At 46.8% G+C, this 25,515-nt stretch overlaps 2 protein-coding genes across 3 annotated transcripts; one reads left to right on the forward strand and one right to left on the reverse strand.

Annotated features, from left to right (window-relative positions):
- Nucleotides 1–258: 258 nt before the first annotated feature.
- On the reverse strand, nt 259–4,349 carry LOC119710592 (F-box only protein 6-like). Its single transcript, XM_038159863.1, has 6 exons — nt 4,209–4,349; nt 3,755–4,068; nt 3,008–3,134; nt 2,211–2,306; nt 1,739–1,874; nt 259–1,011 (listed from the first exon to the last, which is right to left on the reverse strand). The coding sequence occupies exons 1-6, from the start codon at nt 4,310–4,312 to the stop codon at nt 865–867; spliced, it is 924 nt and encodes a 307-aa protein (XP_038015791.1). The 5' UTR covers nt 4,313–4,349; the 3' UTR covers nt 259–864.
- Nucleotides 4,280–10,332, forward strand: FBXO2 (F-box protein 2). 2 transcript variants are annotated; one of them, XM_038159864.1, is made up of 6 exons: nt 4,280–4,412; nt 5,820–6,144; nt 7,222–7,348; nt 7,444–7,539; nt 7,880–8,015; nt 8,860–10,332. In XM_038159864.1, the coding sequence occupies exons 2-6, from the start codon at nt 5,901–5,903 to the stop codon at nt 8,992–8,994; spliced, it is 738 nt and encodes a 245-aa protein (XP_038015792.1). In that variant the 5' UTR covers nt 4,280–4,412; nt 5,820–5,900; the 3' UTR covers nt 8,995–10,332. The 2 variants fall into 2 exon arrangements, with proteins under 2 accessions (XP_038015792.1, XP_038015793.1); XM_038159865.1 differs by having other exon boundaries at nt 4,290–4,412; nt 5,876–6,144.
- The last annotated feature ends 15,183 nt before the right edge of the window (nt 10,333–25,515 follow it).

Below are 25,515 nucleotides of genomic sequence, written 5' to 3' on the forward strand. Positions count from 1 at the left end.
GTATATAAAGGTGGGAGACACAGTTCAAACAAGCTGAGCTTGTTCATCAGAGAATTTGGTACACTAGCCTGTCCAGCCCCTCCTGCTTCCTCCAAGTAACAAGTGCAGGAACATTCTAGATCAAGTCCGGGCACTGCTTTAACATTTTATATTGGGTTACACTGCTCAGTATGAACCAAAGGTGATGTGGAAAAAGCCCAGCACAATCAAAAGGCACTTGTGTTGTTAGGCAGCTGCCTGAAGGGACTTCTTACCTCCTCTTTCTCTACCTGTTTATTCAAACACCAAGGGACTGTTTTGGATAGGGAGGCAGGTACCATTTTGATCATACACACTTAGAGAAAGGGTAAGGAGTTTACTACCAGTGATACAGCACTTAGGAACAAGGGGTGACAGTTTCCTGATGCTGTGAAGGGTCTGATGCAGATCATAAATCTTAACTGAATCTTAAAACTGAAACAGGAAAGAAAATACAAAACAACCTGTAGCAGAGTCCTTGTGAATACCATTGATAATCTGAAATTAAGCATTTTACCTTATCTTTCCTACATTCCATAAACAAGAAAGTGTCTTTAAGACTGTGTGTGTTAGCATAATAATGTATTAACTAGAAAAGATAGATCTCATATTTAATTGTCCCAGTTTTTCTCTGGAAGGGCACCAGTAACTGGAGTAGCATCCACGGTAGAAGAGAATGCAAGATGAAGACGGACCACCCTTCCAAAGGGCTGGGCCTGCTGAAGTTCTACTGTGAACAAGAGCTGCTAGACAAAGCTAGGATACACCCAGACAGCACAGGCAAACAGTGCACCTGAGGCCACTTGGTTACAGTCCTGAGGTAAAAGCAAACCCTTCCACAGTGCTTCACGATGAGGTCTGGGGCCCGATGGTGATGCTGCTGTTGGTCACACGGATCCCATACCATCCTGCCCAGTACTGCGTGTCCTGGCCCCCGTGCTGAAACCAGATGTGGCGAACTCCTGCTGGGTAATTCTGGAAGGTGTGAGAAATCTGCACACAAAAGAGAATTCCTCTTAATTTGCCTAAATAAACCAGTGCTCACCTAGAAGCTCAGCAAACTACAGTGTGTGAGTCCTAGAATGAGCTCTTCCTGAGCCTAGATAGCTTTCATTGAAAGTGCACCATACCCTATTTTTTGGGGGAGGAGGGGGTAGCAGGGGGAGGAAAGAAGCCTTTCTCACTCAGCCTTCCCCCCAAAATCCTATCTGTGTTTAACTAACATTAAGCTTGATTCTTAGGTGCATGTATAAGTAGCATCTAATGCGGAATGTACAGCAAATCAAGCCAGTTAAACACCTGTAACAGTTTAAGAAAAGTTAAGTCTGCAATACTTGGCTATCCATGCAGTAGTTTTAAAACAGTTTTTTGATCAAAAAAAAAAAAAAACAAACCCTGAAATCTGCTGTTGTTATTTAATTATTTAGACATAATCTTACATAAAACCAAGAAACATTTAAAAAGACTGCATTAAAACAACACAGAAGCCCACAGGATACTCTATAGAAAATGCTGGGCACCTAAAAATAGTATCTGTCTCATTCAGGACACTACTGCTTCTTCAGCATCATCAATAGCAAGGACTGACTCACCTTCTCTGTAGAGGTGAGGAGGCTGGGGAGCAGAGAAAGTCCACTGGCGCTTTTGGCCAAGTAAGACTTGCAACACACAAGTGTCACAACACTGCTGCAAAGCTCCCGCCTCCCTGGCTGCTGCTCACCTCTCTCCACTTGGCATCACTCCACTGCTCAATGACCACTGGCTCGGGATGGAATTCCTCCAGCACGATGTAATCTTTGGAGAGCAGCCTCACGGTGAGCTCGTAGCGGCACCCGCAGTCAAACCTGGCAGCGTACCTGGAGAGGCAGGAGGAATCAAGGAGCAGGGCTGTATACACAGCATTCAGTGTTCTTTATTTTTCAAAAGCAGTCTCCAAGGGAATCCCTGTCTACAGAGGAAAAGGAAGTGTCATCCCCACAGCTACAGAGAAGTTCTAGAACTTACAGCTGTCCCACCTTGCACAGGATTGCCACCGTGTAGTCCATTGAGTAAATTTACATTTAGCTTATTCTCGCTCAAGAACTACAACTCCCAAAGAATGAAGAACTGATTTTATGGCATGAAAAGCCCCAGAAGCCTAGCTTATCTCTAGACCAATGCCAGAAATGCTGATTTTCAGTGCTTCCACTCACCAGTCCTTGACTGTAATTTCAGGTCGTTCCTCATCCATCAGCTGATTCCAATAGCCTTCTTTATCCAGGGTAATGAGTTGAGACTTGAAGCATGGCCTGAAACAGACACAGAAATACAGTGCTACAGAACACATCTCTCCTCTCTTGCTGTCCTTTCCCTGACAGCTTTAATACCCACCCAGATCCTCAAGGCCCACAAAGCCTTCAGGAAGTTTAGACCTGGCTAAATCCTGCCTTATCCATAGCCAGAACCTGACAAGAAAATGAACTGAATTAGCTTCACCGCAAGATAAAAAGAATAGTAACCTACAAGCTGGATTAAGAGGGGTCTCTGTATTTATGTATTGTAACAGGAAACCAGTGCCTAGTGCTTGTAAAAGCTGTTGATCCTCCTCTGGTGACAGCTTTTATTACAAGTTGTTCATGTGACATACCTACCACTCCTGAAGGTTACAGAACTTTGACCTTGTCATGTAAGTACAGTCGACTGAGTTTACCAGACCCTCAACCTTTCTCTACCACCTTTGGGAGAGGAGAAGCAGGGATCCCATGTGGATTATCCTAACTATAAAAATTACAGGTAGGCAGAGAAATTTAGCACCTGCTGTGATCAATTCTCTCAGCAGTACCCATCTCTTTAGATTAACTGGCATAAAGGGTTAATGAAGCGCCTTCCTTTTTCCCACAGGTGATCTAAGGTTCAGGACCTGCCACCAGCCTTCTAACCATGGTGCCTTTTCAGACAGATGGGAGGAAGCAGGTTTCCCAGTTCCAGATTACTGGAATCCAATTCTTACCCATATGAAGTGACAAAGTATTTGTGTACTCTGGGATCTGGCATATCACTTCCATGAGCTCCAGGCAGATCCTCAATTTTCCACTCATCCCCTTCATTGTCATCAAGTGTCCAGTGCTGGAAGTTCTCTAAAAACACAGGTGTCCAAGGTGAGGGTTAGTACCTCGCTTCAGCTACCAGCAGGCTCTCAACTTTTGTTAGAATCAGCAGCAGGAGAATTCTAGGAAGCTACTCGATGTTTTCAGATCCACTGGATTTTTCCTACAGCTGTGACTCCTGTCATTATGCTGCCATTACCTTTGCGTGGCTGTCAGTGTCTAGGACAGCAGGTAGCAGATTTCTGACCTTATCAGAAAATCATCAGCAGCAATGAAATGGAATTACTGTAGTTATATTAGTCAAGTCTTTGGTAACAAAAGTTCTCCAGCTGCCCAAATATTTAATCCCAATACCCGATCGTTTCACTACCACATCGTACTTGCAGTGCAAATGAATTGTCACTGCCTGCCATACTGGGGCCTTATGACTCCAGAATTTTCTGGCTAAAACCACAAAGTATTGGTAAATACATAACTATCTACCTAATGCAGTTTTATTGCAGGAGTTGGGCCATGAATCTGACCTAGCAGAGCTACACCCAACAGCTGGACAGTCCCACAGCACTAGCAGTAGTTGAGGCATGCAGGACACTGACTCATTCGTGCTGCTCGGAAACTCTTAGTCCTTTATTATAAATAGCGAAACAAACCTTCAGCACAAGGGTTTTTGATTAAGTTTTTCTTCATGTGGCAGAGCATATAGAAGATCTTCCAGTCAGAGATGCTTCTGTCCAAGCTCTGACGGTAAAACCCGTCGCGCTGGCACTTGCGCTTCCACAGGGTGGTCAGGTCCACCACGTAGCGCCACTGCGAGCACACCAGCCGGCAGGTGCGGAGCAGCTCCCGGGCGGGCAGCAGCGACAGCAGCTCCACCAGCACGTCCTCGGGGAGGTCTGCGATGGTGGTCATGGCAGAGAGCGGGCCGCGGGACGGCGACGGGGAATCCCCGGCGCGACGGGCCGAGCTGCCGGAAGCAAAGGCGGTTCCCCCTCGTGACTAACAGACCCCCGGAGAGCCCGCCCGGCCCCGGTTCCCAGGCTCCAGCTCCCGGCCCCCGGAGAGCCCGCCCGGCCCCGCTCCCCAGGCTCCCGGCCCCGGCCCCACCTGGTTCCGCCCATCGGCGCCGCCGGACACGGATGTGCGGGGCCGCGCTGGGGCGGGACCGCCGTCCTGGGGCGGCGCCGCGTTGGGCGGGGCCCGTTCCCCATCCCGGGAGCCCGGGCCGCCCTGCCAGCCCCGGGAGCCGCGGGCGGCGCAGCGCAGCTCGGAGCGGTCCGGCCCCGGCCAGCCCCCGCAGCAGCGGCTCAGGTAAGAGCGCTCGGTGCCTCCCCTGAGCCTCCGCGGGAGCTCCGGGCTGGCTCCCGGGGAAGGACGAGGGACACGCGTGTGCCCCGAACATGTCAGGGGATGCCCGGGAGCATGTCCGTGATGCAAAGCCTTCCCGGTGTGGATGCTTAGCTGGGGTGGGAAACGGAAAGGGAAAGGAAAGGAGCCTCCGCCCCTCTCCCGAGTGCGGGAGGAAGCCTGGCTATCAGCGCTCCATCAGCAGACAGGGAGCAGGGAGCTGCTGCAGTTCCTGTACGAGATGAAACCAGCATGATCCCTCCCGCCTGCTTTTAAAAAGTTACGTGTTGGCCTTCGGGACCTTGGTTGAGGATTGGAAGTGTTTGGTTGTGGTTGAGGGTTGGAAGTGTGGGGAGAATGAGAAATCACTAATGCTGTCTCCATAAAAGCCAGGGAGTTTTAAATTACAGTTTGCCCCTGCTGGGTGCAGTGCAGATTGAGGACACATCTGAACGTCCAGATTTAGGATGCTGCTACAGCAGTGACTCCCAGTTTATTCCCTTCCTTGCCAGGTTTGGCACTGCTGTATTTTGTGTGGTTGCATGCCAGGGTATTTCATCTCTGTTCTTAGTGCTCTCCCAGGTTTAATGAGTCATTCCTGAGGAGTTTGGCTGCATCCATGCAGTTTGCTGCAATCTCAGCAGCTTCCCAGCAACAGGACTCAGCTGACATAAAAGCAGTGTCACAGTGCATCCCTCATGGATGACATGGGCTCTGAATCTGCACACTCATCTTTCCACAGTCCTGCAGCACCTGCACCTGGACCTCAGGGCAGCAGAGAGCTGTTTGGAGTTCAGAATTAGCACATGAAGTTAGAGCAAACACTTCTGATTTAATTCCTCCAGTTATAAGGCCATAGACAATAGAATATTAGAGAATATCAGCCGAGTTATTTTCAGTTATGCTCAGACCTTTACTTTATACAGGCTGCTGACTAAAACTGCTGACTAAAGTCTTTTCCTCCACTCTGAGGAAAAGACTGTCAGATATGGAATGAACCACTGCAAAGGTGGCTGGCAAGAAGCTTAGCACTGATATTTGAGTACTGCTTTGCAGCATTTGTTATCAGGGATGTTCTCAAAGGCAGAACAAGCACCCATGTGCCTTCCTCTGCAGAGGAAATCATTACTAGGAAGCTGATTTTTGCAGCAGCAGAGATTCTGGAAGGACTGATTCCAGCCTGGAAAATGAACGAGCTCAGTGGTCAAATGCATACATTTTGTGGGCAGATTTAATTCAAAGCTTTTACTTAGAATATAAAAATAGTAATCTGCTTCAGGCTATTAATGTAATGAGGAACAGGAGACCTTGAGGCTACAAATCAAAATCATGCCTTCAGATAACATATTTATTTTCCCTTTTTTTCGACAGTGTCTGACATTGCTGAGGGTGGGAAACCCTCACCATTGCTTTCCACCCTCTCTCAGACAGCTGTGCCAGCCTGGCCCAGGGATGGAGTCCCTCCCTGACGCAGTCCTGATCCGGATCCTGGCGTCCATACCTGCGGCAGAGCTGGTGCTGGTGTGCCGCCTGGTCTGCTGCCAGTGGAAGAACCTGGTGGATGGAGCTGCACTTTGGATCCTGAAGTGTCAGCAGGAAGGCCTCAGCAGAGCAGAGTCAGATGTAGAGAACTGGCAAAGCTTCTACTTCCTGAGTAAGAAAAGGAAGAATCTCATCAAGAACCCATGCGGTGAAGGTGAGAGACATCACAACAAGCTTCGAGGAGTCAGAGCTGAGAATTGTGTTTGTCTAGTCTTTAAAAATAGATCTTAGTTGCTGTCAGGTTGCAGAATTTTCTCCCTGCCCAAGAGTCAAGTCACTCAATCTGTGCAGCCAAATCATTTAATGAGCACAAAGGCCCTTGATAATCAGCCTTTGCACAGGGCTTTACATAACATTAACTTTATCTAACCTCTGCAAGAATCTAAATCACATTTTAGACACAAAGATGTCCTTTGTAGAAACCATCCACGACAGTAATGGCTGTGGCATTTGTTTCTGTATTGCTTCTTGCTAAGCCATGACAGGAGAGATGAAGCCTTTCCCAGCTCAGGGGTGAGTCTGCCCTCAGCTCACCAAGCCCTTCAGGCTTCTCTCCTTGGAGCAGCTCAGGCCAATCATGTTTTTACCCTCCTCACTCAGCCCATGTGAGAGACTGGGCACACACCCCATGTGCCATTATTCTGAATCTGTGACCTTTGCTTGCCAGAACTATAAGCTGCTTAGCAATAAGCAGCAGTAACCAAGCCTCACAACCCAAGCAGCAACAATTTCACACATCATGGACCAAAGCAGTATCAACACAGCTCTCCCATTTTGTTTACAAGTGACCTTCTGCAAGCTTTTCCAACATCCAGGCTTGCCTCTTGAAAACCCTGATGTTTTAAGGTCTTACTGCTTCAGAAAATACCACTTAGTGCTTTAGAAAACTTAGAAACAAAGCAATCAGCATCTGTCCCCAGAGTCTTTGTGTGCTGTGACACTGAAAATGGTGGCACTGTTTAGAATACCTAAATTCTTTCCTGGAGTACTTTCTTAACCCCACACATACACAGCCACTTTGGGGGAATGTTCAAGTTCGGTGTGATTGGGTTCAGTGAGACTAAAGGTTTTTGCCTGACCTCTACTTAACAAACATATCCACATTCTACAAATAAAATCAGTGCTGTGTCTAATATCAAACTTTCACAAGCCAGAGGAAGGCTCCAGTGGGAGATGGTCAATTTCCCCATATCCACAGGACTCATCCAAGTCTCTTTTCTGCCATTTGCAGAAGACTTGGAGCACTGGGGAGAGGTAGAGAATGGAGGTGATGGCTGGAAAGTTGAAGAGCTCCCAGGGGACTTTGGAAAAGAATTTCCTAGTGAAGAAGTCCATAAATACTTTGTTACATCTTATGAGTAAGGCTGCTTTCTTCTCTTACTCAGGAAAGGGGGCATTTTTGGTTCTCCCAGTCCCAGGAGAGAGTGATACCAACTAGCATCTTGTGTTCCAGGTGGTGTCGAAAGGCTCAGGTCATTGACCTTAGGGCTGAGGGCTACTGGGAAGAGCTGATGGATACAACCCAGCCTAAAATCACGGTAAGAGACTGGTAAGTATTAAGGAAGGCTCTGAGGACAGGCAGAGGGTTAAGAAAGATAAGGAAGAGAGGGAGGGCATAGACCTTATATATATACATTGGGCCTTAAAACCTCAGCTGCCAGGATCCTGGATGTGGGAAGGGCTCACAGGCAGCTCCCACAGGCTTTAAACTGTTGGAGCACATCAACTCCAAAGGCCAGGTTCCTGTGGTCACTGAGGGGAGGTGGTGGGCTGGGCTAAGAACCATTGCAGATTTCCATCTCCAAGCAAGGCTGCAGTAACTTGCTGAGCACGGTGGAGCCTTTGCAGAGCTCTTACAGGTAATGCCAACAGCTTGGCTCTCCTTGTAGGTATGCAGGACGCAGTGATGCTGGCTGCCTGTATGAGCTGAGTGTGAAGCTGCTCTCTGAGAATGAGGATGTGCTGGCTGAGTACAAAAGTGAGACTGTCACCATCCCAGAGGGCAATGATGCCAGCTGGACTGAGGTGAGTTACAGGTATGGGCTCAGCAGGTGACACCCAACCTACATGAATCAGGAATATTTTTAAGCAGAAGAATTCTCTAAGGGGAGGAGAAGGCTCTGTCATGTGTTCTCAGGAGCCATGATCTGTTGTATTTTCTGAGGACCCCCATTGTAGGGAGGAATGATGAATCTGACTCCATGTTCTCAGAAGGCTAATTTGTTATTTTATTATCTATATTATAATAAAGAATACTGTATAAACTTTACTAAAGAATAGAGAAAGGATACAGACAGAAGTCTAAAAAGATGATAATGAAAACTCATGACTCTTTCCAGAGCCTCAACACAACTTGGCCCTGATTGTTTATCTAACAGGTGAATTGTTTTTACTTGTTTATCTAACAGGTGAATTGTTTTTACTTTACTTTTTAATTGTTTTTACTTTTACTTAATGGCCAATCTCCAAACACATTCCAAAGCAGCAAAACACAGGAGAAGCAAATGAGATAATAAGAATTTGTTTTCCTTTTTCTCTGAGGTTTCTCAGCTTCCCAGGAGAGAAATCCTGGGCAAAGGGATTTTTTCAGAAAATATGACGATTGAAAAAGGAAAAGGGAGGCTGCTTTACAGGAAACTTGCTGAGTCACCACTAGCAGGTGTAAGGTGCAGGAGATGTCCAGCTGGGAGTGATTAAATGGCCTCAGAACACTGGGATCAAAGCTTCTCCCACTGGAAATGTCCCCACTGTTACCCAGCCTGGCAGGTCTGACCATGACCAGTGGGGCTGAAGGCTCTGTGCGCTGAACAACAGCAGGTTTGCTGTGGTTTGGCACTTACTAACAACTGTTTTGTCTCTTGTCCCAAAGATCTCTCACACCTTTTCCAGCTACGGGCCGGGGGTGCGCTTTGTGCGCTTTGAGCACGGCGGGCAGGACACGCTCTTCTGGCAGGGCTGGTACGGTGTGCGCGTCACCAGCAGCAGCGTGACACTGGAGCCATAGCTGTGCTCAACCAGGGCCTGCATGCTGCGGTTCACTTCCCTCAGGGCATCCCCTAGCCTTTGGATGGTTTCTGCATGGTGCTGCTTCTGGCCATAGAGCCTTTCTGCATAGGAACGTGTGTGCAAGATGCCAGGAGCCACCACCCATCCTTCCTCAAGAGGACTATGCAAAGAACGTGAATGGATTTGTGAATGCGCCACAGGACTCAGCCTCACCACCTGCACTGATGACCTCTGTCAGACAGGAGATCACCTAAGAATCCTGCAGACCTTCTCTCTTAGTCTGTAATCCCTAGCACCCAGCCTGGGTCAGCTGTCTCTCCTGCCTGCTTCCCTGACTTGGGCACTCCTTAAGTATATTTTGTGGAAGTTAGAGTGGGAAGAAAAGAATAAAGAAAACCACAGACCCTGTGTCTCAAAACATACCAGGGAAACCCAGAGCCCTGTCCCCAGCTGTTTCCATGACCTGCAGGGAGAACCTTGGCTTCTTCCATTTATAAAAAGGTAACATTGTTTACCGCAGAGGGGTTCTAGCTTGGCTGTCAATACTAGCAGTTTAATTTTTAGTGATAATGCAAAGCAAGAGAGGTTGTATCCTTTTCTCTTACACTGTTCCCAGCATCCATTTATCAAGGGAAGTGTTGGGAAGAGAAACATGTCATGTGTCCAGCCCTGGGCCTTCATTTGGCTCCCTCAGAGAGATGGCATCTGAGAGTGATTGCTGACAGAGAGATGACAACAACTTAGGGAAGAAGGTTAGAAAAAGTTTGGGATAGGGTCCAGAAACAAATGAAAACAAACTCCTTTACCCCTTCCTGGCCTCTGCAAGCTTCCTGCAACAAGCATCCTGGTCATCCAGTGTGACTCTGCTGGCAGGACACAGAAAGCTGTTGGCCTCGCTCCACCTCTGCTGACCATGTCTGCAAGAAGTACACGTCTGCCTCTGCCATGTGCTTGCTGACAAGACAGCACCTCAGTCTCCCACTTGAGCTTCTTGATATCACTCAGGGCTGTGTGTCCCATCCTGAACTGACCCCAAAGCTGTCCTGAACCAAGACTGTCCCTGCTAGTTATTCCACTCAGAAGAGCACCCGCTAGCAGAGCTGGTGTTGCCTAAAGAAAGTATATTTTTGTGTCCATGTGTCTGCCTGCCCTCCCTGGGCTGCCATTTAAGTGCCCCTTTACGCATGTAGTGACTGCTACTGCCTGCAGCCAGAGGAAGGAGCTTTCCACCTGGACACTGTGCATGCTAAAGCTCAGGCTTTCTGCACAGCCACACACGCACCAGAGTCCAGGCAAACATAATAAAGTGACACAATTGTGTGTGGATTTCCTCTTTTGTACTGGGTATTTGTCCCCTGTGCTCAATCATCCATCTTCTGATTATGTGGAGCGTGTCAGCCAGTCCTGTCCAAAAGCAGGAGTCCCTGTACTGTGTGTGATTCCATGGGTGTCCCTGAAGGAGGAACGTGCTCTGTTCCCCAGCGCCCTGGGCCCATGGGAAGCACTTCACGTGCAGTGTAACAGCAAGCAGAAGTGCATTTCAAACAGAGTGGGGATTCATTCAAGGCACAGAGAAGGTACAGGAAGGCTTCTGCAGAGCCCAGCCCTGCTGCACACCTTCCAGGTCATTTGTCACTAGCTCTACTGTGAGTTCAACATTAGTTCTGACCCAGGAGGCACCAGAATCAGTTCACAATGTAATTGTTTCCCTTCCCTTACCCCTGCACACACTGTCATGCAGTGCTGCTTTACCCACCCTTAGCCTTTGGTGCATCTTTTAGTTAATATTCAGCTCCCTGCCAACTCCCTGCCCCACAGAAGAAACGACCCCTCCTTTTGTCCCTGAGGAATCAGTGTACTGAGGGGATCACTATTTCACACCTCGATGCAACTGTTAAACTGAACCCCTCCTAAGCCACCATCTTACAGTCAGGATTAACCTCAGGACTAAGCCTTCGGACAGTGTGGCCCTTGTGCATGTGAGGCAGGACCACGGTCCCCACTCTGGGTTTATCTAGGCTGAAGCACTAAGCTCACACAGCCTCTGTTAAAATGAACCCAGCTGCCTGAGGTCTTTTCTCCTGGCATTCCCTCTTTGTGCCAATACCCCCCTGTCCTGGTTTAGGGCAAATCTGGGAGAAAACCTCCCAGGGGGGCCCTCCAGAAAGCAAACCCACACAGACCCTCCCCCCACCCGGTTCGGGAAGGATTCCTCAGAGAGAATGGAAAGAACCTGTTTATTTAACAGGCACAGCACCCCCAGCACGCAGAATGAACAATACAGGTGACAACGCTCTTTCACAGCTCTGAGAAAGATGACAAATGCAGAAAGTCTCTCCCGGGGGTGGTCGCTGTTATCAGTCCCTCAGGCTCTGGGGATGGCTGCTGCAGGCACAGGGTGCAAACTCTCGGCGTTTCCCAGGTCCCTGTCCAGAGCAGGCTCGAGTGGTTCCAAGAAAGGGAAAGAAAAACCGTCCAGGGAAAATTCGTCCTGCCTAGCTAAACCAACAAAGAAAAGCAAAAAGCAGGGGCAAAGCACGAGCAAGAGCAAAGCGAAAGCAAGAGCAAAAAGCAAAAGCTGCACTATGTACTGCCTGTGTCCTGCCAACCGTGGGGAGTGAGCAGGCTGATAACAAAACAAAAACAAAACTTCACTTTTCAGAGCCAGTCTTGAGGGCACAGAACATAATATCCAGCAGAAACAGAACACATGACTGGGGATGCAAGGGATAAGGTCACCCCAGGACATCCCCATGTTCATGTTTGTCAGGGGCCACCTGCAAAGCTCGTCCTGACCCTCCCACTGCCCTCCAAGAGGTGTTTTCCCAGACCCTCAGTGCCTGCAGCCTCACTGCAGAGAACAGCCACCTCTGCTTCACAGAGCTGCTCACAAATCCTCTGCTGAGCTCAGGGGAGCAATTACTCCTCACATTCAGCCATGTCAGTACCAGATTCCCAAAGCAAGTGCCTGGGTACATGGGGGGAAAAAAAAAAGTCTTGCTCACATTATATTTTTTTATTTTGTTCCAAATGCCTTTTGAATTTGGATCAAACACTAAGTCTGAACACACTGCACCATACAGGCACGCCCAACTCCAAGGTGAAGTCAATTCACCCATCAAAGGGAGTGCAGGAGGGCAATGGCTTCTCACACCTTCCAGACTTCATGGCAATTGAGATGGTGCAATTTCACAGGATTACAGGAACTAGGTGTACCTGTGGCAAAAGGCCTTGCAGGTGTTAAATCTCCCAGCTGCTGCAGGGCTCTGTCACCCACCACTTCAATGTGACCTCCTTCTACTTTTTCCTGTGCCAACACCAGCAAAGAAGCGTGTGACACTGCAATAGCTTCTGGGAACACCTGACCAATGCAGATGTGTGCTGGACAGACAGAAGGAGGTCTGCCCAAGCGATTTATATCAGATATTTCCATCCCCCAGACACAGAGTATTTAGAAATCTGAGCATTAAAACACAAAGATTGAGTCTTGATGAAACATTCATGATATAGAAAGAAAAAAAAATACCAAAAAGCCAAAACCACATAAAAGGGTCCCCTCCCAGTCTTGGTCATGGCAACAAGAGCTGCAGAAAGGGCTCTTGTTCTTTTGCATATCATGCCCACAAGGCACCCCAGCAGTGCTGATGTAGGAGTGTGTTCTTTGTTGACAGAGTAACAAAATTATCTTCTGTCTTCTGAAAAGGAAAGAAGCCAGAAGTTTTTTTTCTTTGATTAAGTGAAAAGACACCTCGTAAGATCTAAGAAACTTCACTTCAAACTTAAGAATAGCTAATTAGACAGGAGCTAAAAAGTCTCACTAAAGCAATTAACTAGAAAAAGGAGTGAACAAAGAAACTAAATGCTTTTGTGAAGTGTTTCACCAGAAGGAAAGACTTTTTGCACTTAAATGAGCTTTTCTCTTTGTTATTTTGTCTTTTATCAAACCTTTTTGTTTCTAACACTGCCACAGTAGCCATCTTGCTAAATTTTATGCCTCAAAAAGTAACAAAACTATCTTAAGTGTGTTATAGGCCTCCAAGAGCTCATTAAACCTAGCTCAAAGAAATTACTGTAACATGCTGAGCTATGCTGAACACAGAAGTGTTTTCCAAACACCCACAGTGGGATGGAACAAGCGGATGATGGGACTGGAGAGTTCAAGACACCACATGAACACATCTTACCCCTACTGCTTTCGTGCTCAGAGGCACCAAGAGAAGCCCCAGCACAGCACAAGAACCCTGTCCTGCTCTTACCAGCTGGCACCTGATGTCCCGGGAAGCTGACTGTACTTGGTGTCTGCTCTTGTACAAGACACCACTGTAATTTTCTTTTCTACAAAGTGTGCCACAGTTAATCTTGGATATAAATGTCATTATAGTTAAAAGGAGTTTGTTAGTTTATGTTCTGGTTCAGGTTTTTTTGTTATTAGTGGTTTTAGTTGGGATTTTTTGTGTTGGTTTTGTTTTTGTGGCTTTTCTTTTCTTTTTTCTTTTTTTTTTTTTTTTTTTGGTTGTTTTTTGGTTTTGTTTTGGGGGATTTTTGGTGTTTTTGTGGTTTGGTTTTTGGTTGGTTGATTTTTTTTTTTTTCTTATTAACTTCTACAGCAAGTCTCTTGCAAAGGAACAGAACAGAACAATCTGGGGTCCTGGCAAGGAAGCACTATCATACATCTCCTGTAAAGTCTAATAGAATTTTTCTATGTCAAGCATCTATTATTGCCCACCTGGGGGGTTGTGGACAGATTGAGGAGTTTTCTCCCCACTAGGCAATTTAAGACTGGGGATGGGACACTTGGGAGAGAAAATGAAAGTAATCTATCTGACAATTCCCTGTTGCTTGCAGCCCAGCTGTTGTAGCCAGATGTAAAAGGGAGGGTAGTTTAGGAACTTGATTCCTTCTAAATCAGCTTACAGAGGCTGGGAATAGCACTTCTGAAAGACAGGATAGCAGAGCATCAACTACTGCAGCAGAGAAATTCACCTGAAAGCTGTAGCAGAGAGGACCAGATTGACAGATTATTCTGATGGCAGGGACCCAAAAGGATCACTGAGTCCAGCTCTTGAGTAAACGGCCCACAGGGCTTGAACCCACAGCCTTGGTGTTCTATGTTATTGGCACCATGCTCCCTAACCAAATGAGATCATCTCAGGGTCAGATATCAGTAGGGTCACAGGTAGTGGGATGGAAAACCAGGGACTTATCCTTGCCTGTCAAGAGCAGAAACCCTCCCAAGAACTGGAAAGCACTGCACTAGTGAAGAAACACTCCCTGAGGCACACATCTCCCTTTGCAGCCACTCCCACACCTCCTTCCCTGCTGTCCCACATCATGCAGGTACCCTAGGGGACAAAGCAGTCCATGTCAGCAGCCTCAGCACTGAGCTAACCTGATGTTGCAATAGGACACGAAATAAAATTACATGCACACTGGAACTCCTAGGTAAAAAGAAGGCAAGTTTATTTTCTGACTCCAATATTTATAGACCTTCAAAAGTGACAGTGGATTGGAGGATGAAAGTGCCACCTCTCCAATGACACTGGTCAAATCAACAGTCCATCAATTTTCTCCTCCTCCAGAAAGGAATGCAAAACAATCATTATTTACATAAAAGTGCGTGAGAAACTCCATTACAAGAATGTAAACATCAGAAGGTGTGGTTGTGATATTTTGTGAAAATCCCTTTGCTAGGATTTTCTTCTCCTGAGAAGCTGAAGGGCCTCAGCTTCAAGTATAAACAATTTGTGATCTGCTGCTGTGGGATGCAGCAGGTGCTTCCTCCATTGGTCAGTGTGGGATGTTTCTACTTGGTGGCCAATCAAGGGGGCAGCAGCTCTCGACTCTCTGGGAGTCACAGAACTTTGTTATTCATTCCTTTCTATTCCTGTCTCGCCTCCTGATGAATCTTTCTCTCTGTTCTTTGTAGTATAGTTATGGTGTGGTCTTTGTTAATGTAATATATATCATAATATAATAAACCAGCCTTCTGAAATGGAGTCAAGATCTCTCCTTCCCTTCACCAAGTCCTGACTACCCTGAAGACCCATGGCAATAAGAAGGCTTAGAAGAACTTAGAAGAACAGGGCGACAACCTGATTCCTGCTTCTCCTTCCATCCAGTTAGTTCCTTCTGATGTCCTCAGAGCAGTGACTCCCCTGGCCTCAGTCTCCTGGCCTAGAGGGGAAATAAGGACCTAAAGATGCTTTCCTACTGGGGACACACTTTGGAATTGCAGAGAGAACAGCTACAGTGAGTTCAGCTGGAAAGTCTCACAGAACCTGGCAAGCACAAGGATTGCTCGGGGAGCTGAGCTCCTCACACAGCAGCCTGTGTGTGAATCAAAGGCTCACAGACAAACAAAACATGCTCATGGCCAAGACTGACACTTAGGGAGATGTCACAGGTACAGAGAAGGCAGGCACAGCTGGGCGGGCACAGCTGGGGGCTGTGTCACCCTCCTGAGACAGAGTAAAAATTTTCCAGAGTAGAAATCCATTTTGATTTAGGTGAAATGTACATCTTTGAATTAAGTCTGTAGCTTGCAGACATAGCTGTTTGGTCTGACTGCCTGCTCTCACAAAAAGCCTATGCTCAAAGAAACTGCTTCAGCCGAAGGACAGAGATGGGGGGCCCTTTGAACCCTGAAACATAGAGAGGCTGCTGCAGGAGACAGGGCAGGGTGACCCAGGAACTCTTTCTGATAAAACTAGCGGCAAATATGTATGAACCTGTTGTGAAATTGCATGCATATACATTAGAGAGGAGATAAAAAAGACCTGGAGTTCCCAGAGGTACGCATGTCATTTTCAGGGGGACGATCCCCACATGCGTCCAGCGCTGTAATAACCACACCAGCTTTGCAACTTTCACAAAAGTTGTGGAGTTTGTTTGCTTCTGCAGATCACTCCTCGGTCACCCTGGGCGGTGACAGCAGAGGGCACTCGGGCTGCAGGCAGGAGCCGCTGCTGCTCTCTCCGTGCCAAGCCACACACAAGAGATGCAATTTCACCGGTCTGGATGCTGCGGTTTGGGTCTGCCCCTGAGCCCTGCACCTTGGTATTTCCAGCTGCAGCTTGGGCTCGAGTGAATGTTTTCTTTTCCAGCTGCAGCTTGGGCTCGAGTGAATGTTTTCTTCTCATCCTCTTGCAGTGCCTCTGGCGTGGTTTGCAGTGCAGCCTTTGCTGCACAGACCCCAATGCTTACCCGTCGCTGTAGGACACGAAATAAAACAACGTGGACACTGGAACCTCCAAGGTAAAAAGAAGGGAAGTTTATTTTCTGACTCCAATATTTATAGACTTTCAAAAGTGACAGTGGATTGGAGGGTGAAAGTGCCACCTCTCCAATGGCACTGGACAAACCAACAGTCCATCAAATTTCTCCTCCTGCAGAAAAGAATGTAAAACAATAATTATTTACTGAAAAGCGCGTGAGAAAGTTCGTTACAAGAATGTAAACATCAGAAGGCTTAGAAGAACTTAGAGAAACAGGGTGACACTTATGTCTGCCATCCAGGACACCTATACACACTTTGGAAGGATTGTTGCCTCTCAGGCAGCAGACACAACACACCTCTACTGGATGCAGGCAGCTTTTCAAACGGCAGTGAGTAACCAGAGCACTGAAAGCTGCCTGAACACAGACCAAGGCCTTTCAAATTCAAATGGAAGCAGCACAATTTGATCGACATTATCCTAGAGCATTGAAGTATCACTCAAATTAGTAACATGCCTTTCCTTGCAGAGTATTTTCTAACCTTAATGCAGCCCTCAAGACTCAGGAGAGTCTCACCCCAGCAGTAGGGCTGTCTGTGTGTCCTGGTGCAGCATGCCCAGGCACTCAGAATCACAGAATCACCAGGTTGGAAGAGACCTTCAAGATCACCAGTCCAGCCTGTTTCCTGACACCTCAGCTAAACCCTGGCACCCAGTGCCACATCCAGGCTGTGTTGAACACACCCAGGGATGGTGACTCCACCACCTCCCCGGGCAGCCATTCCAGAGCTTTATCACCCTTTGCGTGAAAAACTTTTTCCTAATATCCAACCTGTATTTCCCTTGAAATAAAAAGCCACTCACATCCCCTCTGCCCACCTCCTCTGCAGAGCTCTGCAGCCCTCCCCAACCAGGCAGGAGTCCCAGATAGATCCCACATGCCCTTGGCTGACCTCCCTTGCAGGCACTCAGAGCAACTCATCTGGAGCTGTATCTGTGCAGAGCCATTAAGCACAGTGCAATCAGAGCCCCAGAGAGGCTGCAATAAAGCCATAAGAGCTCTCTTTGGGCTGATGGATGGTGGGGAAGCACATCTCACTGCAGCAGGAGCAGGGGCTTGTAGCAATAGGACACGAAATAAAATGACTCGCATGCTGGAACCTCCAAGGTAAAAAAGAAGGGAAGTTTATTTCTCAACCTCGATATAAATAGAATTCCAAAAGTGACCCTGGATTGGAGGATGAAATTGCCACCTCTCCAATGGCCCTGATCAAATCAACAGTCCATCAAATTCCTCCTCCTCCAGAAAAGAACGTAAAACCAATCATTATTTACACAAAAGTGCAAGAGAACTTAATTACAAAAATGTAAACATCAGAAGGCTTAGAAGAACACAACATTGGCTGGGCACTGACAGGGAGGGGAGGAAGCTTTGGCAGGGACATGCCTCCCACAGAGCACACTGCAGATGTACCATGTTCAGAAGCACTGAAATGCAGTGAGATATCTATATCTATATCTATATCTATATCTATATCTATATCTATATCTAATCTATATATCTATATCTATATCTATATCTATACCTATATCTATATCTAATCTACATCTATGTCTAATCTACATCTATATCTATATCTATATCTATATCTATATCTATATCTATATCTATATCTATATCTATATCTATATCCATATCTATATCTATATAATCTATATCTATATCTAATCCATATCTATATCTAATCACCTATATCTATATCCATCATCTATATATATATCTAATCTATATCTATATCTATATAATCTATATCTATATCTATATCTAATCACCTATATCTATATCTATCATCTATATCTATATCTATATTCCAAGTTTCCCCGAGCATGGAGATTCTTGTTTGAAGAGCTGAGAGTAGAGAAAGGATGGTATAGGAGCCCTGCTACTTGCAATCCTTGCAGAAAGTCCAGAAGTCAAGCAGTGATATTTCTACCTCACCACACACAATGCAGCTCCTCTCGTTAATATTGACACACCAAGCACTGCAAAATGAAGCAGATAAAATCCTGATCCAGATATGAGTAATGACTTTGCATTTTATTTGAAAATTAAACCTAATCTTGTGTTGACTGTGCTATACAAGGCAAAATAATGAAACAGATTAAGATGAGATCTTGTTCACTCTTGCTGAACAAAAGCCAATTAATTGTCAGCAGGATTATCATGAAGTCTTTCTTCTCTCAGACAAATACAATCAGACAGGGTCTGTGTGCTGGTGCAGGAGGCTGGTTTATTGTAACTCTGCCTGGACAGATGAAAACACTGCAAAGACTCAGTTACCCACCCACACAGACACTCCCACCTGCCTTCTTCCCTTCTCTCCTGCTAACTAGCACAGAGGAGAGAGATGCTTTGGAACCAACACACAAACTTCCAGCTATACAACCCAAGCCTGCCTGCCCCAAGTCCCCTTCCCCTGTCTAACTCAGATCCCTTCCCTCCTGTACATCTCTCCAGATTTGTCCAGTCTTTTTTCAAAGCTTTTTTCAAAGCTTTCTGGCCAGAAAGGCTTTACCCTTGCAAATCCTTTGCCACGGTCCTCCACCCTGCTGAGGTGTTTCCTCTCTCACCCAGACAAAATCCCTGCTGCAGTCTTGGGCTATTTGCCTGATCCACAGCAGAGCCATCTTCTACCGTGATGGCAAGCAGAGAAGTAATTCCTGCCTTTTCTCATCTGTCGTTTTTCCAGTATAAAACAGAAACCTGTGAAAAGGCAAGGATTGTGGGAAAAGTTTCTAATGTCACCGCTCTCCCAGAAAAATGAGGGAAGACTCAGCACAAGGACTGACTATGAGACCTGATGAAAGACTTCAGCAGTGCCAGGAGTATCACGTGGGAGTCATTCATGCACTGCTGGGTACATTCAGCACTGCATGGGAGCCCTGAGACACCACTGGAGTGTGGGACACGAGGAAAGGTACAACAGATGTTGTGGCACTGAAGGGTGGTGGTACTCCACTAAAATAGTTGGCATGGAAAAGCAAATCCTAGTTTTGGCTGAGAAGCTTCAAGGTGGGAAGAGAAACCAACACCAGCAGAGCTGGAAAAAGGAGAACACCTGTGCTGAAGTCACTGCCCCACTCCTATGGCAGGGTGAAGCCAAAACACACCCTACCTTGCCAAATCATGACAATCCCCCTTGTTCTGACAGTACTGAGAGCTCCACACAGCTCAGTAGGGAAGGAGTCTGCAACAGCTAGACATAAAAGGCATAGAGAGAATTTGTGAACAGTTTACTTGGAGAAAATACTTCCTACTTTCACACCAGGTTAAAATAAAAAAGTAAAATTAAGCCCCAGCAAAGCCTGCAGCACCACCATTGACAGACACAGATGACTTAACAGAAAAAAACGTGGGCAGGGAAAGTGATTTTCTTTGCCTGCATTGCCAGGGGAATTAAATCTTGTTTTTTTCCTTGTCACCACCAAGTGGAATAATCCAATATATTAAAGTTAATGTGCTTCTTGTATTTATTGCTCTGTATTTGACCTAACAGAATTTTATTCCTACATCAAGAATAAAACCATTCCAGAAGGCAAACTGCAAAGCTCTAGATCAATTACTACCTTCTCCAACAGCTGAAAAGTGAGTTATTTCTTGTTAGAGAGAAAAAAAATAAGTAGGAAATAATAATAAAAACAAAGAATCCTTTTCCCTGTGCAGCAAGTTCTGCACTGCAGACCTGTTGAAGTTCAGCAATATTGAGTTTGGTTTCTAGGCAACTTTTTGAGAAATCAGGCAGCACCCCCAGTTACCCTTGCCAGATGCTCGTGTGCCCCAGTCCAGGCAGCTCTGAGTCACCCACGACCATGGGCTGGGCAGAGCAGAGAGCACAGCTCCAGCCCACACTTCCCACTGGGCCTTCAGGGACCACACTGGATCCAAAGCACCTGGCAGTGGCTCGTGGATAATGATCTGCCCAAGGCAACTGGTGATCCAACAACACCATGGGCACAACGCCCTGAGACACAGCACTCGGGGGTGAGAGGGACAGGCAGAAGGGGACAGAGGCAGGGGCATGACTCACTGATCCAAAATCACTGAAATAAATATGAAAACACTGTTCCTTGGAGTGCCCTGCCTTGGGCCAAGCCTGCAGGATGCCAGCCTGTCAGGGAGGGGTCTGGACCAGCTGCTGACCCTTCTTTCTTACTGTGGAGTCTCTGACACTTTGCTTGGGGGGGTTACCTGGCATGCGTGGGTCTGGGATCCCCAGAGGAACATGAGCTCCTTGGTGACCCCTCAGGGGGCTGTGTACTGGAATATCCAGCCTTTCAGCACCAATGATCAACTGTGCAAAGCAGCTTCCACAGAGAAGGGGGAAATGAATTCCTCGCTGATTCCCCTCCTGAGCTCAGCTTATCCCTGAAGCATGAGATTAAATTACCCTTATCATTATGGTAGCTTGCCTTGCTAGAAATGTTATTAGCACTGATGAAATTATCCAGCCCTGTTTTATGCTGGAAAGAAATGCAGGAGGCTCCTCACGACAGCTACAAGGAGTAGGTGCTCTTCTTCAGTGGAAGGGGAAAGGCTCCTCTCCAAGTGCCATAACAGCCCCTCCAAAGCAAGGACCAGGACCTTGGCCTCGATTCATGCAACACTTCTGTTACTGAAGTCACCAGCTGAGGACCACAAGCAAATGATGGCCAAGTCTTCCATGACCAAGAGCTGCAGTCCCTCAGAGAGCTGTGGCATCCAGGCCTTTCACATCAAGCCAGCTACTGACACTGCCACTCCTAACCCCATTCCCTTTTTGAGCTCCAGCCCAGGCAGGACGTTCCCAAATTGTATTGTTGAATTGGGCTTTGCAACACTTCAGTATTGTGCTGGGGGTGTTTAACAGTCACTCAGTCTCTGGCTTCCCCCTGCACACTCAGCAATCCCCCAAGGGGCCCCTTTCCCTTTCCCTTTCCCTTTCCCTTTCCCTTTCCCTTTCCCTTTCCCTTTCCCCTTTCCTTAACGCCTTATTGCTTTCTTCTCCCTTTGGAGAAAGTTTTAAATTCATCACTGTTTTTACAGAAACATTTAAAGAACAAAGCAGAACTGATGGCAAAATTAAACCTGCTGAGAGCACTTGTTTAATTGAAAATGCCATCTATAACTTAAATGTCAGGGCTGGGATGGTTATTAAACCCCTCCTTGATTACTGCACCTCATTTCACAGTTTCAAAACAGACAAGAAAAAGTTGCAAGTGGGTGATAATACGACACGAAAAGATGACACGGACACTGCTGTTCTCCAGGTGAACAAAAAAAAGGGACCTTTATTTTCTGACTCCAACATTTATAGTTTTCCAAAAGTGACAGTGGATTGGAGGGTGACAGTGCCACCTCTCCAATGACACTGGACAGACCAAGAGTCCATCAATTCTCTCCTCCTCCATGAAAGAATGCAAAACATAAGTTGTTTACAGAACTGTGTGTGAGAAAGTTTGTTACAGGAATGCAAACATCAGAAGGCTTAGCAAAGTCTTAGAAAATCAGGGTGACACAAGTGGGTCATACAACACAGACCCACCAAGCAATGAATAAGCCTCCCTAGTAGGGGCCTGGCCAGCTTGTCCCCCGTGGCAAGGCTGGCTCTTGCCCCTGTCCAGCACCAAGCTGCTGGGAGATCATCTCCCCGCTGCAGCAGAACATGTTGTCTCTTGGAGGATGCACAGGAGAGGCAGAGAGCAGGCAGTTCAACTCTCCCAGGCCCAGCAGGCAGGCAGCTGCTCTTGGAACACCGGGCAGAGTAGAGCCCCCCTCCAGAGGTCCAGCTGGAGAGGCTGGAGAGGCTGGAGAGGCAGCTCTGTGTCCCTGCACTGGTTCTGCCCAGCTGCCAGGCATGTGCTGCCTGCTCCCCATCACTGGCACTCATGGGGTGCTACCACTGTCCCCACTCACTTCTCCAGAGTTTCCCTGCCTCTCTGTGCAGTGCTCCCTGCCCTGTATCCAGCTCTTTCCAAGGCAAGGGGGAAAGCAGGGAGCTGTGGGGTGGGAGGAAAAGGAGCAAGCTCCTGCTGAGATCAAGGTCAGAGAAATCGCTGCCTTGTCCTGATTCCAGCCAGATCTGCTGCAGGGGAGGGAAGAAAACAAATCAGCAGCTGCTGAGGTAGCAGCACCAAAGGCAGGCTTGCCATCCATCATTCTGAGAGTACTGTTTATAAACCACTGGGCCTCAGTAAATTACAGGAGGAGCCAGAGGAGCACGCAGGCCACCACGAGCACTGGCTCCTTCCTGCTCTCCCGGGGCAGAAGAGCTGCCAGCATCCCCCAGTGCTTGCTGCCAGGGAGGAAACTTGTCCCAGCAGAACTGGATTCAGACACCCAAACCCATCACCAACCTTGGGTTCAACGGTGTTGTACTTTGAGCCTGATTAGCATAAAATATTTGATAATCAGGATGCCTTGGCAGGAACAAACAGCTTTGAGGATTGAATCCAGACTAGCTGAAGACTGAATCAGGCTGACTGACTGGAAAAGAAGATTGGAAGATTGAATCAACTTCTACAAACAAGAGATGTTGCAAAATGTGTAAGCTTGTTTATGTGATGATTAACCCAATCATTGTAGTAAAAAATTACTAGCCTTCCTGGAATAGTATATAAGCATATGTAGTCCACAATAAAATCAGATTCTGACCATCACCACTCAGTCTCCCTGCCTCTCTCCATTGTGGGTACAACAGCTCACCTGATTCCTTGGCCACTGGTCAGGCTGGGGTGTCCTTGTGCCAGCAGGGCCCCTGCATGCCATGCAGACCCCCCTGTTCTGTACAGGTACCATGTGCAGGGCCAAGGTTGAACTAATCAGCACTGCACCGGGGGCACTGGGAGCCATTAATTAGTCATTAATGGTCATTGTGAGAGTTGGAGGAGACTTCAATGAGTACCTGGCCACAGGAACCATGGCCAGGAGCCTCTCACTATCTCTACTCTCTCACTTTACCACTGGGTGTAGTCAGTGGTTGAGGTTAAGGCATGAAATCCATCACTCCTTGGACACCAAGAGCAGGAAGAAAACAGGGATCAGGTGAAGCAGGGAAGAGTTCTGTGCCCCAGCCCTGGATTCCTTGCTGCAGCAACACAGACAAGAGTAAAGAATCACACTTGTGCACAGCTCCCCCCACCCCAAACCTTGACCTTCCTGGTTGTTTTTAATTTATGCACTCACTTCACAATGCAAAGAATGTAAAAAGAAATAATTGAGATATTACAAAATGTATCAAGAGATGAGCTAGGACAAAGGGTAATTAATGTTGCCCCTCAGCTGCCTCTATGAAGCCCACTGTGATTGGATGGTAAAGCACTCTGCTTTATGTGAGAAAAAAAGGGAGCACAAAAAGACACATCACAGAAGGCTCATCCCACATTAAAAATTACAGTAATCAAAGCCATAATGAGCTGTAACATTTAATGAAACTTTTCAACAATGTCTTTAGGCTGTAACATTAGAAATGGTAACATTTAAAGAATAACATAAAAGGAAACTAAAGGAGAAAGATCACTGGGGAAGGATCAGTGCCAAGGAGCTGATCTTATCCATCAACAACGTGCCAGTCCCCAGTGACAGTCCTGGCAGTCTCCTCAGAGCAAAAGGTGGGAAGGGGTTGGACCCTCCTCAGGTGCTCCACAGTCTCACCAAAACAGGCACAGGGCTCTTGGAAAGGGCACATCTGAGCAGCTGGAATGCCTCCTCCTAGCACTGCCCCAGCTTCAGTACCCCAAATACAGCCCCACGACTGCTCACAGCACCAGCAATCAAGGCTTGGAAAGGCATTTAAAAGTGATTCTCTGTAGCAGAGCTCAGTGGGGGAGTATCAGAGCCTTGAAGGAAAAACAGAACCATCAAGCTGGCTTCAAACAGAGAGACAAGAGAGTTCTACTGTTTAGGAGAAAAATATGCCAGCAAGAAAGGAGGTATCTCATCTGCTGTCACTGTCATGTTTTCTGGAAAAATCCCTTTGCCCAGGATTTCTTCTCCTGAGAACCTGAGAAGCCTCAGAGAAAAAGGAAAACAATATTATCTCATTTGCTTCTCCTGTGTTTTGCTGCTTTGCAATGTGGTTTGGAGATTGTTTATCCAACACGTGGTTGTTTGATTGGTTTAATGTGAATTGTTTTGGCTTAATGATCAATCATGGTCAGGCTGTGTCGAGGCTCTGGAGAGAGAGTAATGAGATTTCATTATCATTCTTTGTGGCCTTCTGTCTGTATCCTTTCTCTATTCTTTAGTATTGTTTTAGTTAGTATTCTTTAATATAATACAATATCATAAAATAATAAATCAGCCTTCTAAGGACATGGAGACAGATTCATCATTTCCTCCTCTGTCCTGGAGCACCTCACAGATCTGGCAATCTGCACGCTGATTTCTGTTCTGACCCGCAGTCTCATGCTCGGGTATGTCACCAGGTATTTTAATTTTTAAGCCTCTGTGGCTCATGGCAACTGGTAACATGCAGCACCTACTCAACTTCTCGTGGGTTTCATGAGAGGACCATTCACAAGCTCAGTCTGGGCCAGAACACGTGAAGTTTTTCTAAGCTATGTGCAACTTTTTGTCTGCAGCATCTCTAGGTTTGCAGTAAATCACATCATGGCACAGAGGTAACTCAGCATCACAAAGGCTACCACGTGCACAGGATTCACCTGCAAACATCTGGGCTGAGGGTACAATTTTCCCCCTGCTAGTATGAAAAGGACCAGCTGCTGTCTTCTGGCACACAGCAATTAGTGAATCTGTAGGAAAAGAGACATGGGAGAAAAATGTTTTGCCCCTTATCTATTTCTTGACTCTTTTCCCCCTTTGTTCTAGGTAAAAAAGTATTTTCCTTTCGGGTAGGCAGACTCTGGAGAGCTGTAGCCATAGCTGTCAGATTCCTTTCTGCATCAGCTATTCCATGCAACATTAAATTAGGATAGTTGTTAATGCTCCAAAATAATTGTCTTCTCCTTTCTAAGCAGTTAAGTAGTGTCATGCAATGAAAGTAGAATAGATTCTATTAATCAGGATAAGAGTCTGCAAGGTTTTTCTAACTTGAGATGAGAAAGGATCACTTCCAGCTGTAATATTGAGTTTTCCCTCCCCTGGCACACAGTAACCTGGAGGAAGTGTGTTCTTCTGCCTCACAGCAGAAGGACTTGAGAGGCAAGCTTGACTTTGAGTGTGCTTGAGTTCCCTGGCATCAATCCAGTGAAGCACTTCCAGGCCTGATTAACTGTAATCACAGGTATGTCCCAGAGACATGCCCTGT

This window comes from Motacilla alba, chromosome 21 (assembly GCF_015832195.1).
Source record: "Motacilla alba alba isolate MOTALB_02 chromosome 21, Motacilla_alba_V1.0_pri, whole genome shotgun sequence".
In the NCBI taxonomy this organism is placed as follows: Eukaryota; Metazoa; Chordata; class Aves; order Passeriformes; family Motacillidae; genus Motacilla; species Motacilla alba.

Bases quoted from the DNA above. Each gene is read 5' to 3' on its own strand.
- LOC119710592 (XM_038159863.1), bottom strand. From the start codon at position 4,312: ATGGGGAACGGGCCCCGCCCAACGCGGCGCCGCCCCAGGACGGCGGTC. The intron at 4,069-4,208 runs GTGGGGCCGGGG...TGCTTCCGGCAG, and splicing joins GCGCCGATGGGCGGAACCAG to CTCGGCCCGTCGCGCCGGGG. The intron at 2,307-3,007 runs GTAAGAATTGGA...TGTCTGTTTCAG, and splicing joins TACTTTGTCACTTCATATGG to GCCATGCTTCAAGTCTCAAC.
- FBXO2 (XM_038159864.1), top strand. From the start codon at position 5,901: ATGGAGTCCCTCCCTGACGCAGTCCTGATCCGGATCCTGGCGTCCATA. The intron at 7,540-7,879 runs GTAAGTATTAAG...CTCTCCTTGTAG, and splicing joins AAAATCACGGTAAGAGACTG to GTATGCAGGACGCAGTGATG. The intron at 8,016-8,859 runs GTGAGTTACAGG...CTTGTCCCAAAG, and splicing joins ATGATGCCAGCTGGACTGAG to ATCTCTCACACCTTTTCCAG.